General features: G+C 37.5%; 1 protein-coding gene across 1 annotated transcript in view; it reads left to right on the forward strand.

Moving 5' to 3' along the window:
- NDC80 (NDC80 kinetochore complex component) overlaps positions 1 to 12642 on the forward strand; it is a 50583-nt gene extending 37941 nt beyond the window's left edge. Inside the window, exons 13-16 of the mRNA XM_006891421.1 lie at positions 1464 to 1556; positions 3376 to 3506; positions 11153 to 11255; positions 12625 to 12642. Of these exons, the coding sequence (XP_006891483.1) occupies positions 1464 to 1556; positions 3376 to 3506; positions 11153 to 11255; positions 12625 to 12642 (345 nt within the window). The remainder of the gene's footprint in view (positions 1 to 1463; positions 1557 to 3375; positions 3507 to 11152; positions 11256 to 12624) is intronic.
- Positions 12643 to 17313: the final 4671 nt, after the last annotated feature.

Below are 17313 nucleotides of genomic sequence, written 5' to 3' on the forward strand. Positions count from 1 at the left end.
AAAAAAAATAAATAAAAAGAAAGAAAACAGTGCTGGGAATTAGAACTCTGTCTTTGAATACTAGACATTTACTAGTGACCTTCAACAAGTGGTATTCCCTCCTCCCCTGTACTCTTGTACAATGGAGAAAAAAACTTACGGGGTTTTCAAAGTTAGTGAATGAGAAACTACACATATCTTTCTATAGTTGTTTGATCACTAATCATACGTTTTTTCAAATAACATTAACCTCACTCAATTTTTCCCACAGTATAGACCTATTTCTTTAAATTCCATGTATATGTGGAATCATTCTTATAAAAAAAAAGTGTGAGCTCTTTACCCATTGCTCTTTTCTGTTTTCTCTTGGTTTGGTTGAAGAACATTCTCTATTAATTACTGACATCAACTAGTTTTAACTATTAACATTTGTCAACAAAAGGTGAACTTTAGAAGAGCCTTTTTTCCCACTTTGATTTTGCTTTAAACATGTCTTAAAAGTCAACATTTAACAAGATAAATGTGATTGCCACTCTTTTGAAGAATATGTAAGTATAAGCATTAGGAAGCATCATCCAATAAAATTCTTTTTTAACATAGCAAAGAGTGAGTACTTAATTGGAAAGCTAAATAAGTAGCTAAAACAGATAAAACCTAATTGATTTAGGCTACAAAACTAAAGAGAAAAAATAATTTATAGTTACTAATATATGTTGACTCAACCGGTGGGGGAGCAATCAACAGCATATAAATATAATATTGTATATGTTAGAATTATGTATATTAACATGTTGTTGTTGTTATGTGCCATCGAGTCATTTCCGACTCATAGCAACCCTATGCACAACAGCCCTAAACCCTGCTCTATCCTGCGCCAACCGCACCGCCTCTTACACACCCATCCCGATTACCCCAGTCACCGAATCAATCCATCTCATAGAGGGTCTTCCCCAATACCTATATAATATCTGCTAGTATTTGAACACACATTATTTTTACTAATAATTAAGCCAGTTTAGTGAACTGGGAGGGGAGAGCTGGCCAGGGAGGAAAGTGAACAACAATGAATGAATGAATGGAAATCAAAAAGTCTCTGTAAACTTTCATTAAAATAATAAAAAAAAAATAATAATTTTTGGGGGGGAAAAAAAGAATTACGCCAGTTTTGATTCCTAGCTTGTGCATTCCTTACCTTATTGCCTTGCTTTTAAATGATGATTATTAGTAGGTCCCCTAAACTTTTTCTAAAAGTGTTTTACTACAAGTATAAATTCCATGTTAAAAAGCGTAAGGGGTTTTTAGAAAAAAAAATCCTTTTCTCTTTAAGGAATATTAAGTTATTGGGCAAAGAATAGGTGAAATTCCTAAAAGGACAAGAAGACATCGTGGTTTCATTGCTTGATAAGCAGTATAAAAATTCAGTAAATTGTTAAAGAAATTTTATATATAGTTATCTTTTCTTAGCTGAAGTTTTATTCCCCTAGTTGAATATAATGGTGACAGAAAACAGGAGAAATGTAAGAACTCTGAAAGAAGAAGTTCAAAAGCTGGATGACCTTTATCAACACAAAGTTAAGGTAAGAATTTCAGCACTGTTGATAGGAGGGAGCTACAGTTTGGTCAGGACTCATTGACCAGGCACGTATTCTTACCTCGTAAGTGAAATGTTGAACTGTAATTTATTACTTGTATTTTGGGGTAGGCTTCTATCTCAGAAGTCTAATGTGAGACATTATGTTTTGTATGTTCTTTTAAAAACTTATTTCTCTATTAGGGCTATTTCACTATGATGTTGTTGTTTAATGCCGTCGAGTCGTAGATGACTCATAGCGACCCTATGAACGAACAGCCTGAGCACTGTTCGTACATAGAGTTTCCAGAGGCAAACCATTTTGGAAGTGGATGCCGCTCCTGCTTCCAGGCTTGATTTAGTCGGGAAGCTCCAGCCAACACTGTCCACCATGGGTGCCCATTACCACGATTGGCACATCACTGTCACAGGCTTCAGCATCACAGCAACCACGAGTTACCTCTGTACAGCAACGCACAGACCAGTGCTATACCACCTAGAAGAATGTTTGACCGGAAGACAATTTGAACCTGTATATTTCACTATAGCATATTATTTATCAATCCATCAAGTATTTTCTACTTGAACATGCATGAGGCAATATCCTCTTCATTTTAAAATATAACTATCTTTCTGTTAAATTGCCCATCAAAAGCCATTGCAAACTGATTATCCTGGCCAAATTCTGAAGACAATTTATATGAAATCTCGAAAGTTGGTAGAATAACAACATTGATTTCACATTCCCTCTCCCTCTAGTCAGAGTTTTGAGTTAGGGAAGTACTCAGATTCATCACCAGTTACACAGCTTATGTAAAATTTTTAACCATTCTGATATTTTTATAGTTATGGCAGCACAGTATCAGAAATTGAAAACTTTTAGCCTGTACCACGTTTATAGATGTTATTTTTTATTTTGAGCCAGTTGTCAAATTTTAAGAAAATAATAACATTTAGCATGACCACATGTAAAATGTGAAAACTTTACTAACAGTCTTTCTTTTTTCCTGTGTCTTCCATAACAGGATTGAAGTTTACTCTCTAAAGCACTAAAATGAAGGACTTTGAGAAATTTAAGCATGGGTGAATTTGTGGTACTTCACCCTGTGGATTGTGTTTTAACTTTACACAAGAGTAGATGCTGAAAATTTTCTAGAGTGTGGGAACACATAAAGATTTCTTGTGCTCAGTCTTTGGTGTTCATAACACACCCAGCAAGAACACAGTAGGGACATGCAGAAGGGGACAACAGAGTCAGCGGGACTATGAGCATCTTTATTGTGGAAAGTGGGACAGGCTGGGATGAGTATGCACAGGGAGCTTATTGGTCAGCAGTATTTAAAACACACCGTAAGGTTGAGGCTTATACTGAAGAAGAAGTTGAGAAAGTTTCTAGGTATGATGAACTGGGTAGAAAAGAGTCACTTGATATTGATAATAAAATTTTTATAGACGCTAAAAAAAAAAAGTTTACATAGTTAATACAAATGTAAAGTAATAGTAATATGAGTTATCCATATTTTGACCTAGATTAGTCCTCCATGAATACTCATAGAAAATAATATTTAAAACAAAGTAACCAAAAATTCTAGTAGTTAAGACTATGCTGTTGACTGAATCCTGTACAGACCTGCTTAAAAGGTCATATTTATGTTTATAATCCCGAATTCCCAAAGGAGCATTTTAAGTCTTTTATTACACATGAAGCAGTAAGCCAGTTGAGAATACAAATGATGCAATCTAATGAAGAAATGCTTTGGAAATAATCTACCTAGAGTGTATAAAATGTGAATATAAAAATCATAACCCTGGCTTTATCCTTTTAGGAAGATGAGGAAGAGGACAAAAAATGTGCTAATGAACTTGAGTCCTTGGAGAAACATAAGAATCTGCTTGAGCGTGGTGTTAATGAGGGCCTCAGTGAAGCTATGGATGAATTAGATACTATTCAGCGAGAGTAAGTTCATCTCTGAATTAGATACTATTCAGCGAGAGTAAGTTCATCTCTAAAGTTTATGATTTCAACTAGATCTGTGTTGCTTTATTTTCATTTAGGAGTGATCCTTAAGCAGAACAACATATTTAGAATTAACAGGCTTGCATATGATTTGAGATAGTTATCCACAAATACATCCTACAACCATTATAATTATTACTTCCCGGAAAAATCATTCCTTTTTAGATATAATTAACAAATGGCTTTTAATTCCTAAAGACATCATAGAACTTTATAGGAATTCTACTTTTGTTGTTGTTGTTATGTGCCATAGAGTCGTTTGCAACTCATAGCAACCCTATGTATAAGAGCTCTAAATGCTGTTCTATCCTGTGCCAACCTAGCCATCTCAAATGCACTTATTCCCACCGCTCCAGTCACAGAATCAATCCATCTCATTGAAGGTCTTCCTCTCCTTCGCTGCCCCTCCATTCTGCCAAACATGATGTTCCTCTCCAAGGACCAGTACCTCCTTGCAACATGCCCAAAGTATGTCAGACAAAGCTTCAGAATCCTTGACTCCAAGGAGCATTCGGCTTCACCTTCTCCAGGACAAACCTGTTTGTTCTTCTAGCAATCCATGGTGTATTCAACATTCTCCTCCAGCACCACAACTCAAAGGCTTCGATTCTCTTTCTATCAACCCTATTCACTGTCCAACTTTCTGATGCATAGCATGTAATTGCAAAGACTATAGCCCGGATCAGATGCACCTTAGTCTCCAGCCTGACATTGTTGCTCTTCAGTACTTTTGAGAGGTCCCTCACAGCCAACTTTTCCAATGCAATTCGTCTCCTGATTTCCTGGCTTTTGTTACCAAGAATGTTGATTGTGGAGACAAGTAAACTAAAACTGTTAACTATCTCAATCTCTTCACCATCCATACTGATGCTGCCAGTTGGCCCAGTGGTGAGAGCTGGAAAAAGACTTTTTTGGGAATCGAGGAGGAGAGAGAAGCAGAGCTTTTCAGATCTCCAAATTCTAACCCAGGTAACCTCAGGCATTGGCCAGCACGCACACCTTGAAGCATTGCTGGAAAAAGAGTTTTGGGCCTTTGGGCCAAGAAAATTTGCATCAGCACCTGGCTTCAGATGGAAGACAAGCGATATTAACCCATGAGAATGCAATCCTGGAGTGGAAGTTGTACATTACAGTTGTACTTTAACAACTTTAAATTGAAGTCATAAGAGACTCACAGCAGCACGATATGTTCAGAATCAGAATCACAGACATCCTGATGGCTTGGGACTTAGGCCATCACATCAGGGGCTGTTCAATGGGAGACGGGTATTGAATGCTGTAGGCAAAAGTAAGAAGGGATAGTGGTGGAGTAAGGAAGCGTGGGCAGGCTACAACGTTGAATCTATTGAATTCTACCTTAGATAACTAATAAATTTATTAGCTAAATTTTTATAAAACCACTAAACTTAAACATTTTTATAAGACTACTAATCTAGTTTAAGGTATCTTTTTAGAAATTATATATATGCTAAAAATATTATTAGGCTGTAAATCATACAGTCCTGCAATACAGATCTGCCTTCTTAAAGTCACTATGCTATGGGAAGTTATGCCAAAACCCCACAAGACTTCAGGGGAGAATTGGGATCAGGGTCTATCTTGGTTCTCTGGCACTGCTGAACAGTTGCCATAAGTGGATGGCTTCAACAAGTAGACATTTAGTCGTTCAGTTTGAGAGGCTCAAGAAGGTTTTCTCTGTGTGTCTTTTGGTGCTAGATATTTCCAAGCCCAGGAACAACTGGGATGTGCTCAGCTCCAGGCCCTTTCCCCTGTTGATATTGAAGCTTCTGGTCCTCACCCTATTTCTTCACTCTTTTTATCTCCCATTAAACAAAAGATGTTACAGCCCACACTCAAGGGACACTCCCCTTAATTCAAATCAGGGCTGTAAGAAAGGATTAAGGATGTTCCATCTCATTTGTCAGGAACCCTAGTGGCATTGCTCAGTATGTATCTGTTAACTAAAAGATCAGCTATTTTAATTCTACCGGCTGTTTTTTGGGAGAAAAATAAGCAGTCTTCCTCCTATAAAGATTTAAAGCCTCAGAAACCCGAGTGACTTAACAGCAATGGGTTTGGTTATCCATTATTTTACCCTTAATCCTCTTATAACTGATTTATCAGATTATTGAAGATGATTACAGAACTTTCACATAACATCATTACATATAGAGGGGATACACAATTTAATCCATGAAAAAGACCATTTAAAAACTTCGTTATTGACACACATAAATAAAACCAGACTCACTGAGTTAGTCCCAGCTCACCTGAACCTTTGTCACCTTTCTGAGACTGTATGACTTTAGGAGAGGACACTGCCCAACTTTCTCATGTGGAGTGACTGGAGATTAGAACCACTGATTTGTGGGGAGCAACACAACACAGAAAATGTTTTGTCACTAAAATTCCTTGAAGAAGGAAAAAAGAAAAATCACAAACACAATTTTAAAGAAATATGTATTTGTTTTACACACTGTCTGGTATCTTAGCTATAAGTGCTGTTAAACAGATATACCAAAAACAGATTCCTTGGCAACCAACTAATAGCTGACCCTCCAGTGAGTTTTCAGAGGTAGCACATTGCACAGGAGTCGATTCTTTGTCTTTCCCCCGTAAGTGGTTAAGTTGACCAAGGTAGAAGCTTGATGAGAGTCATCTAAAAAGTGTAATCAGAGCAAAAGAACATTGACCATAAGTGAGAATGTTTACAAGTGAACACGTGGATGTGTTTGTGTGTAGGGAGGTGGGTAAAGTTAGGCAGTCTCCTGTCCTAAAGTCATACAGCTTCAGAAAGACGGCAGAGGCTCACGGGGAGCTGGAACCAAGAGAATGGCAATGAGTTTGGTTTTGTTTATGTGTGTCCCTGAGGAACTTTTTAAATGGCCTTAGTCATGGATTAAATTGCCCACCCCCTACATAAAGATGTCTGTGAAACCTTTGTTCTCCTACTGCCACTGACTTCTGATACTGATGTGGTTATGGACCAGAAAAGATCAGCAAATGAGAAAATAAACAGTAAAAAAAAATCTTGGAACTTAGTTAACATATTTTACTGCTTATGTAACGAGAAACTTCTCAGTGAAAGCTATGAGGATGAACAGGTCGGGAAGACACTCAGCCACGAGTTCCTCTCCCTTTACCTCTTGACTGACTAATGAAAGTATTGAGTAGTTCATTCTATCTCCCAGTACTTTCCTGCAGTTCAGAGAAGTGCAACACACGGGGAGCAGCTGGTGATTTTTTGTTATTATTAAATTTTATTAGGTTTAATGAACATTTACAGGGATTTAGGGTTTTCATTCCTTCATTGCTGCACCATTCTCTCTACCCTCCTCCCCAGTTTGTTCTTCTTCCCCGCCATCCGAATGTCTGTTTTAATTGTCCAATTGCCACAGTGCTTGTCAAAGTCAGTTCTGATTAATCTCCTTTGTCAGTGTGTCCTTTGCCATTCCCTATCACTCCTCCCTGAGAGAGACTTCACCCTGATTCATAAGGAAAAGGGGATGGCGTATTCTCTTAGCTACTTCCCGCTGAAAAGGGACACTGTGGGTTTCAGGGTGAAGATCTTCTCTCACTACTCTAAAGGGCCCCTTTGGCAGTAGGAAACACATAGACTATTATGGAGATTGATTTTGGAATTTAGATGCACTGTTATTGATTGTGCTTAGCCGTACATGTTCATATCCTTGAAGATGTATCATGGGGGTGTTGCAACCTAGAAGACACAAATTTAACTAACAAGTTTTAAGTACATGAGTCAAAAATTATGGAAAAGTAAAAGAAAAGATTCTTTCATTGTTTTACAAACCCTCCCCTAGGTCCCCTCCACCATGTAGCCATCGCTCTAGACTCCTGTGATGACAGAAATACCTAGTCACATATCTCTTTTAAACAGTTTTCTCCCTCCTCTGTTTCAGTGCAGTATACATTATTGAACCCATCTTACTCGCAGCTGGTGAATTTGAACCACCCACTTTTTAATTACAAACTACACAACTAATCCAAATTCAAGGTGCCGGCTATAAGGGAATGCTTTCTCTGTCAGCTCGCCATTTGAGAGAAAGGTCCCTGTCTCCTCTGAACATCTGTAAATCCAACATTCTTTAGAGATCTGTATGTGTTTTGGTATCAATCTTTTCCTGGCTCTAGGAGATTCACATTACAGGGTCCCTGGGTCCAAAGGTTAGGCTCTGCCCCTGGATCTTCTTTCCTGGGGGTACTTTGGTCTCTTTTTCTCTACTAGCTTGCTTCTCTTTTTTTATCTCCTGTAAGATAAAAGTTTCCAGAGGAACTCTCTTCACTGGTCATCAGTTCTGGGTCCACCCATCCTGATCCCTATATAGCCAACAGATCCAGCACATCTAGTGACTTCTTGGAGCGTAACTGCCAAACCATGAGAATCATGGCACAGCCCAGTTCACATATTTCTTAGGGGACACAAAACCATGACAGCAGGTTTTATTTACTGGTTTCCATTATAGTTTTGTGTGTGTGGTTTGTGTTTTTTTTTTTAACCCACCCAGGAATCTAGACATACTGTACAATAGCTAATTAAGGAGCTTGGGTAGTGCAGTGTGTAGCATATGTGCTTCTAACCAAAAGGTCAGCAGTCCAAATCCACCAGCTGCTCCTTGGGAGAAAGAGAGTAGTCTGTTCTGTTACAATTTGTTGTTGTTGTTTTTAAGTGCTGTCTAGTCGTAGATGACTCATAGTGACCCTAGGAATGAAAGTCCTGAACACAAAACTTTCATCGTTTCTCTAAGTTCATAGTTTCTGGAGGCAAGCTATTTTGGAAGTGAATGCCACTCCTGCTTTCAGGCTTATTTCAGTTTGAGAGCTCCATCAAACGTTGCCCATCATGGGCAACCAGAGTTACCTCTGTACAGGATATTGACAGACTAGTGCTATATTACTTACAGACTAGGGCTATACTACTTAGAAGAATGTTTGACTCAAAATAATGAAACCAGGCCAGAGGGCCCAAAGGCCTTTTTTAAATAGAATGCCAAATTCAGTCATCTCACACCCAATGGCTAGTAACAGGCCACTCCCAAGCCTTAACCAAAACAGAAAACACACCTTTTTAGAATCTAGCTGCTCCACTTATCTTCTTGAGCCCCAAACTATTCCAACTCACAGGAATCCTACAGGGCAGGTAAAGCTGCCCCGTCTAGCTTCCAAGGCCATAGGTCTACAGGAGCATCTTTGTCTTGCAGAAGGCTGATAGGCACTTTTAGTTAGCAGCTGAGCTCTTCACCCCTCCTTTTGTCTCAATTGAGTGGTTCTCAATTAGCTAACAGAAGTCTTACTTTAAGGTTTCGAGTACAATCCTTGAGAAAGTCCCAACTTTTCTATTTCTTTGTACCTACTCCTTGCTGAACAACATGAAAGTTACCATAATACAAAAAAGGCAGGTGCCCCGCACCTCAACTAGGCTTTTTGCCCTCACAGGCCCCTGCAGAGGTCACCTGCCACTACTGCCCCCCTTACCCTACTTTGCCTCAGGGGAGCTCAGCCACCAGGGCCACCCAATCTTTCTGAGCTAGAGTGGCCCAAGCCCTCCCCTAACTCCCCTCTCTGCCTTGCATTCACTGTGCTTTCAGGTGATGGGTGGCCTTCAGGACCCTGACTGCTACTCTCTCAGTCTCAGTCACCTGTGGTCATCCTGGGCCCACCTAGCAGTGTCCAGTCCCTGCCAGGGCCACTCCCTTCCCAGTGAAATATCATACAATCCAAGCTTCCTTTCTCCATGAACACTGGATCCTCCAGTGAGGGACCCCTTCAGGGCCTCAGCATTCCTTACTGCCAGGTGTTGTTCATTCAAAAAAAATGATCAGATAATAAATGTTTTGCTGTTGTCATAAATGTTAGCTAAGGAAATAATTGGTGAGGGAGGAAGTAGATCTGTTGGTAGGTTACAGGTAAGAAGTCCTGGTAGTGCAATGACTAAGCACGCTATTAGCTGAGATTGGCAACTTGAACTCAGCAGTCACGCTACAAGAGAGAAAAAAAAATCTTTGTGAATTTATAACACACACAAGGACATGCAATAATTCAATTGCCAAAACAACTATGAGATTATCATCTCACCCCAGTAAGAATAGCAAAATTTAACAGAACAGCAAGCAACAAATGCTGGTGAGGTTGTGAAAAAACTGGAACCTTTATTCACAGTTGGTGGGAGTATAAAATGGTGCAGCCACCATGGAATGCAGTATGGTGCTTTCTCAAAAAGTTGCAAGTAGATATACCATTTGACCCAGCAATTCCACTACTGGGAATAAACCTCAAAGAAATCATAACCACCACCCATGCAGATATATGCACACCCATGTTGATCATGGCTTTGTTCACAATAGCAGAGAGTTGGAAACAACCTAAGTGCCCATCCACAAAGGAATGGATAGAGAAGCTCTGGTATATTCACACAACAGAATACCATGCTGCATTATAAAACAAGGAACTCATGAAATAGTATTCAAAATGGGTGACTCTGGAGGACATGATGCTGTTGAAATATCTCAGTCACAAAGACAAATACTATGCCACTGTTGTAAAAGGGGACTGACATAGGGGTTGGGTGGAGACTAAGAAAGATGGGATAAATAATATATACTGCATTGAAACAGATGAGGGAGAGAACTGTTTAAAAGGGATATGTGATTAGGTATTGTCATGATAGGAGTCCAGAATGAAGGCTGCATAGTGGAGTGGACTTGGGGGAGAGATTGTATAATAATGAAAGAATTTTACTTTTCAAAGAGAAGAGTGAAGTAGGTGGGGGAGGAGTGGGCAGGGAGAAAAGTGCAACAATGAATGAATGGAAATCCAAAGTCTAAATTTTCATTAAAACTAACAATAATTAAATTTTTTTTCAAAAATAATAATTGTGTGCATGCACAAAAAAAAAATAATTCAATTGCATTTGGTTTGGTCTACAGTTAATAATTTGAATTTCAATGACCAAAGGCAGTATTCTGATTAACTGTAACTCCACCCTATACTCCAGTCATAAACTAAGGTCCAGTAGTCTTCTCAATCACAAGTTTATCTAACCATCTAGGCCCTTGAAAGCTTTTAAGTTTACAATCTTTTTGTCAACCCAGGTAAGCCCATTTTTCTAAAAGTGCATGTCTTAAAACATTAAGTTTTGGTGCTATTTTGTCTAATACTTACACAGACCTTGGGCTCCTGTCTATTAAATAAGGTGGTATAATACTAAACATCATCATATAATAAGATCATAAAATAAGAACTTTTTCCACATAGTAAATGTTTAATCAATTCTCTTAGGAAAGCTGAATGTATAATCTTTGTATATAATGTAGTTAACAGTCAAGTCAGGAAGTAATGTTTTAGTAAATATTAAATAAAAATGACATCTTGATTGTGTTTGGTCTGATACATTAGCTTAGCTTGCAGATGATCCTTGAAGATTATTTTAATTCCATTTTAATGATTAATAGCTAAACCTTAAACATAGAACTCGGCACATAGACTAACATTGCTTAGTTTTATTGACTGTGGAAATGGAAAGTGAGTTAACTAGAACTAACATATTAAACAAGAATTTTGTTCTACAGATACCAGCTAGTTGTACAAAACACAAGTGAAGAAAGGCGAAAGGTGGGAAATAATCTACAACGTCTTTTAGAAATGGTTGCTATGCACGTGGGCTCTGTAGAGGTAAGTTTGTGAAGGTCTTTCCTACATTTTAAAAAAGCTTTCTTTAAATTTTTAACACATTTCTGTTTTCTTTCAATAGAAATTAGATGTTTTTTGGTTTGGGGGGTTTTTTTAACGGAACACATCTATGTCTGGTAAAAATTTATCAGAAGAATCCTATCTAGTGAGAGGACCTGGGACACTAAGTAACCTGTTTTACAAATAAAGCATACAATATTATTTCTTTTATATCAACAGTATACATACTCAAAATATATTTGTCCATTTAAAATTCCATTAAGATTAAGATGACCGCATATTTTATGATAAATGTATTTCATTTCTGCAAATTCATATAAATAGAATAAAGAATACTTTTTTTAAATTATTATTAAATTTTATCAGTTTTAATGAACATTTACAGAGATTTTGGGTTTTCATTCATTAATTGTTGCACAGAATAAAGAATTCTTGAAACAGCACATTTACCTTAGCCTTATTCTGCACAGAGCATAGTTTAATAACAAAACTATTACTCCACCTTGCTATACAGAACCATAAAAGCTCAGATAAATTGCCAAACTTTAAAACCTCTGGATAATTTATTGGGTACTATATTTCTCATTGGAAGTGGTCTAAGAAAAGTAAATTCATTACATCACATTGATAGACTTTCATTTACTTCAAGTATCCTGAGCATATTACACCCTGCATCTCATGATCTTATCTGAAAGACCTTGAGCCCTTGTTATCTCACTGGTGAGTCTCTTTGCTTAATAAGCATTACAGAATACTACCCAGTTCTACCTAATTCAAATAGTATCATTCTAAAGGTATAAGGGGGGAAAGTTACTTCATAATGTGTAACAGATGTCTTGGGATGAAAAAGTTCACTTGTGTATACCAGTTTACTACTTTTGGTCCTTTCATTTCCTTATCAGCAAAATGAAAGAGTTATAGTCAATAATTTAAAATACCCTTATCACTTCTAACTTTCTGCTGCCTATAACTACTAATCTGTCCTCAGCATTAATATGGAAGTTACTTATCAAGACGGATGAGTGTTACACAGCTGCTAAAGTGTAAAGTAAACTTAAAGTCTTACATTTGAAAATAGTTATTTTTTTTTACAGTTCATTCAAAAAGACAAGACTAATTCCAGAATTTACTTAAATACTCATTTTGCACTATGCAGAATTTACTATTTATTATAAATCTAGTACAATAATTTATTAATTTATTCAATATAGTACTTTTCTTAAGAAAGTATGGAAGATAACTCAGAAAACAAATGAATCATAGTTTATGTCACAAGGGACATAATGAGTGATAACGTTGGGATTAAAGAAAACAGATTTGTTCAGTTCTAGTTGTATCTTTTCTCTTGTAGGAGAAAGTGGTTCTTTAAGCAATGTCTGATGGGGCTCCATAAAGGACCCTATATCTGATTTGAAGTTCTAGACCAAAGGTCATCACATTATAGCCTACAGGCAGAATTCACTCTGCCTACCTTCTTTTGTAAGTTCTATTGGAACAAAGCCACACCCTCATTTCTGTCCTTTCTGTGGATGTCTTCATGTATAGCAAAGAAGCTGAGTACCAACAACAAAGACCATCTGGCCCTTGAAGCCTAAGATAGTTGTTTGACCCTTACCAAAAAAAAAAAGAAGTTTCTTTACTCCTCCTATGGACACACTACCTCTCTGAGGGACACAAAAATAATTTTTACAGTTTGTTTTATCTATATTTCCATAACAAACACATTCTCGTATTGATATTCAAATTCTTATCTTGCTAGATGGTAAAGTGTAGACAGGAAAAGCATATACATGGTACAGGCTGATATGTAGGAGAGGCAATATTGCAGATTAGTGAGGGAGAAAAAATTGTTTAATTAACAACCACCATATTATGAACGCATCCATATAGAACTGTTGAGGTTTTTTAAAGACTTAATTTTTTCACCCAGTTTCTGAGACTCATCATGTTAATACTTACAGCTAACATTCATTCCTGTATTGCTTATGTTGAATGAAAATGTCAACACTTAGTGTTTTACTCTTAATGAATCTGTTCCTATTGCCAAATGTTGACCAAATTATCCTTCCTTCCCAACCCTAATGTCCATATGCTGATCTTTGGAACTTATGAATATTATCTTATTTGGCAAAAGGTTATATTGTGATAAAGGTAATAAGGATTTTGAGATAGGGAAAGTATTTTAGGATATCCACATGGGCTGAATGTAATCATAGGTTAGACAAAGCACCAGTAAAGATGGCTCATAGTTGTTTTTTTAAAAACAGAAAATAACAAATATTGACGAGGATGTGGTGCAATTGGAATATTTTGTCTATTACAAATAGAATGCAAAATAATTTCATTGTTGTGAAAAACTATGTGTCCATTACTCAAAATACTGAGCACTGAACTACTCTATGTACGAGCAATTCCACTCCAAGAAATATGCCTCAAAAGACTTGAAAGCGTACATACAGGCTTATACACCAGTGGTCATTGCAGGATAACCAAATTGCACAATAACCAAAAGCTGAAACAGAGTGAGTGCCCCTTCAGAGAGAAATGGACAGACAAGGTGTGATCCATGCATATGATGGAATACTACTTAGCCGATAGTGGAAATGAAGTCATGGAACATGCTACACTATGGTCAGAGCTGGAAGACATGCTGAGTGAAATAAGGAAACCACGAAAGACAAATATTGCATAAACTCACTTTTAAGACAAATGTCTAGAGGAGAAAATTTTTATCGGTGGTACTCAAGGGCAATCGGGAGATGGAGTAGAGAGGTAACTGATGGAAGTACTGCATTTAGTAAGCCTAGCACTGTATGGCAGTTATTAACACGCCGCACTTTTAAATTGACGACCATGCTTAGAAACACATTTTGCCGTAATTTGAGGCAATGTGTTAATGATTGCTGGCAGTAAGTTGCACACTCATAAAAAATTGAGTTGGCAAAATTTGGGTGGTAAATATATTTCCAATGATGAAAAAGAAGTAACTATGAAGGTTGCTTATGTATAACCAGAAACGTCAAGAGATTTGATTTCTTGGTTTTGAGGTTTAAGGTATGTTTACTTGGTTAATTGTCTCTTACCATGTTTAGTGCTTCTCTTCTACATCCTACTTCATTATATAGTGTGTGGAGTTTTAAAAGCTTGACTTGGTCATTAATTGAGTGCTCTTCATTAAATAAAGCAGATAGTTTGGGGGGGAAAGACTTGGTCATTATTTACCTGGACCAGCAAAGGAAGAAGAATGTGGAATGTGTGGCTGCTTGCCTCTATGAGCAACTGCCTCCTCCATGAAACCAGAAGAAATGTTTAGAAGTTATAGAAGAATATTGAGCAAAAAAGAGAAATACAGAATTTCAAATTCTCATCAACTCATGGTTCTTAGAACTATGAAGGTTGTATACATCCCTGAAACTATTGTTTTATGGTAATCTTTAAACCTGAAACCAGAAATGTCCTCTCTAACTAAACAGTTTAGCTCATCTGATTTTTTTTTTTAAGTTTGCAATGAGCTTGAAACATTCTTAAGAACTCTCTCTTTGAAATCAAATTGACAGTCAAACCAAGCCCACTGCCATCAAGTTGATTCTGATTCATCACAGCTGCATACCGTAGGTGTGTCATATGCATAATGCAGGTTGTTAATGAGTCTTCCTTCAGCCCTGATGCCACACACATTCTTCTTCATGTAGTCCAGCTTCTTGATTTGTTCCGCATATAGCCTAAATGGATATGTAGAAAAGAGACAGCCCTGACACACACCTTTACTGATTTTAAACCGTGCAGTGTTCCCTTGCTCTGTTTGTACAGCTTCTTGGTCTATATTTTTAGTTTTCACATGAGCAAATCAAGTTTTCTGGAATTTCTGTTCTCAATGTTAGTCAGAATTTGGAATGATGCACAGTCAAAAGCCTTTGCATAGTCAGTAAAGCACAAGTTGGCTTCCTTTTAGTATTGTCTGCTTTCAACCGAGAGCCATCTGGTGTCAGCAGAGATAGCACTCGTGCCACAGCTTCTTTTAAATCCAGCTTGAATTTCTGGCCGTCCTCTGTTGATATGTTACACTACCTGTTTGGTTTTTTTTTTAATAATCGTCAAGATTTTACTTGCATTAATGATACTATTCAGTATTTTTCATATTCTGTTGGATTATCTTTTTTGAGAATGGGAACAAATATGTATCTCTTTGGTTCAGTTGGTCAGGAAGCTGTCCTCCAAGTTTCCTGACATAGCTTGATAAGCATGTATAGAGCTGCATCTGTTTGTTGAAACATGTCAATTGATTCATGGGATCCTATTTTTTGCCCGTGCCTTCAGTGATGCTTAAATTTCTTCTTTTATCGTCATTGGTTTTTGTTTTCTTTTCCTTGTTTTTTACTGTCAAACCAGATCTGATTGGCACAGGAGGAGATTGCCCCTCCCTCTCCAACAGAGTATCTGGTTTATTCAAACCTCCTGCCTTCGGGATTGCAGTGCTACTTCTTGCCACTAGGCCACTAGAGCTCCCTCATCACCATTGGTTCTTGATCATACACTTCTTAAAATGGTTCTCTGTTTGCCCATTCTTTTTGGTACAGTGACTTAAAGTATTCTTCCCATGTTCTTTTAATGCTTCCTGGATCATTCAAGATTTTGCCATTGACATCCTTCAGCATTGCAACTTGAGGTTTCAGTTTGTTTTTCCATTTGAGAAATGCTGAACGAATTCTTCCCTTTTTGTTTTCCATCTCTAGGTTTTTGCAAATTCCTTCTCATTCTGCCCTTTGAAATACTCTGTTCATTTCTCTTTTTTTAGGCGCTTTTCCCTTTTGACTTCTCAATGTACAGAAGACACAATCTTGCTTGCTAAAAGTGGGAATTTGAAATAATGCCACAGAGGATCAAAGATTATCGTCTTTGATATAGGTTACATCTCAATATCAAGAAAACAAAAATTCCCACCATTGAGCCAAAAGGCAACAGCATGACAGATGGAGAAGAGATAAAAATTTTCTTACTTAGATCCCCAGTCCTCACCCTTAGTGGCAGCAGATAGGAAATAAAGTCTGCTTTGGAGACTTCTCTAAAGTGCTGAAGAGTAATGATATTCGTTTGAAGACTAAGGTGCACCTAATCCAAATCATAATCTTTTCAGCTACTTGCTATGCAGCTGAAAGTTGGACAGTGAATAAAGAATGACAGAAGAATTGATGTTTTTGAATTGTGGTGTTGAAGAAAAGTGGACTGCCAAAAGAAGAAAAAAATAGATCTTGGAAAAGGTGCAGCCAGAATGCTCCTTGAAGGCAGGGATAGTGAAATTTCATCCCATATACTTTGGGCATGTTGTTAGAGAGGCCAGACCTGGGAAAAGACATCATGTTGAGACGGTGGAATGTCAGTGAAGGAGGGGAAGACCCTCAGTAAGATGATGGACTCAGAAGCAGTAATAATGGGCTCAAGTATATTCAGATATGGTGAAGACAGCACAGGCTAGGATTCAGATTCATTGTTCATAGGGTCACTATAAGTTATACACGACAGCACTTTAGAGCAACAAATGTAGTGTCAAGCAGAATATCCCCTTAGGGTTTCCAATACAGTAAATCTTTACAGACTCCTTTTCTGGTCACAAAGTGACTAATGGACAACAATGTATGGTTTTAGATAAGAACTGGTTCAAAAGTGTCTCTGTCCGCCACCATCTTCAAGCAGAGCACCATTGCCTTTCCTACTTGTGCCAAAATCACACACACAGATTTGGATGCTGTACATGGTCCATATACTCAGACATGACCAATTAGAAACACTGATTGAAAGTCAATGAATTTGCTAATATGGGAGGAACAAAAAAAGGGCAAGAGTGGTTTCATAAGCCAAAGAATATAATTGGTCTAAGTAAATGATGGTGTTCCAGTCATTTTTGGATAATCTTCAGTAGAATCTTACTTGCATGTGAAATCAACGATATTGTTCTATAGTTTCTACACTCTGTTGGGTCACCCTTCTTTGGGATGGGAACAAATATAGATCTCTTCCAGTCAGTTGGCCAAGTGGTTGTTCT

The sequence above is a fragment of the Elephantulus edwardii genome, unplaced genomic scaffold (genome assembly GCF_000299155.1).
Source record: "Elephantulus edwardii isolate Elephantulus edwardi_28Jun2011 unplaced genomic scaffold, EleEdw1.0 scaffold00097, whole genome shotgun sequence".
Classification (NCBI taxonomy): domain Eukaryota; kingdom Metazoa; phylum Chordata; class Mammalia; order Macroscelidea; family Macroscelididae; genus Elephantulus; species Elephantulus edwardii.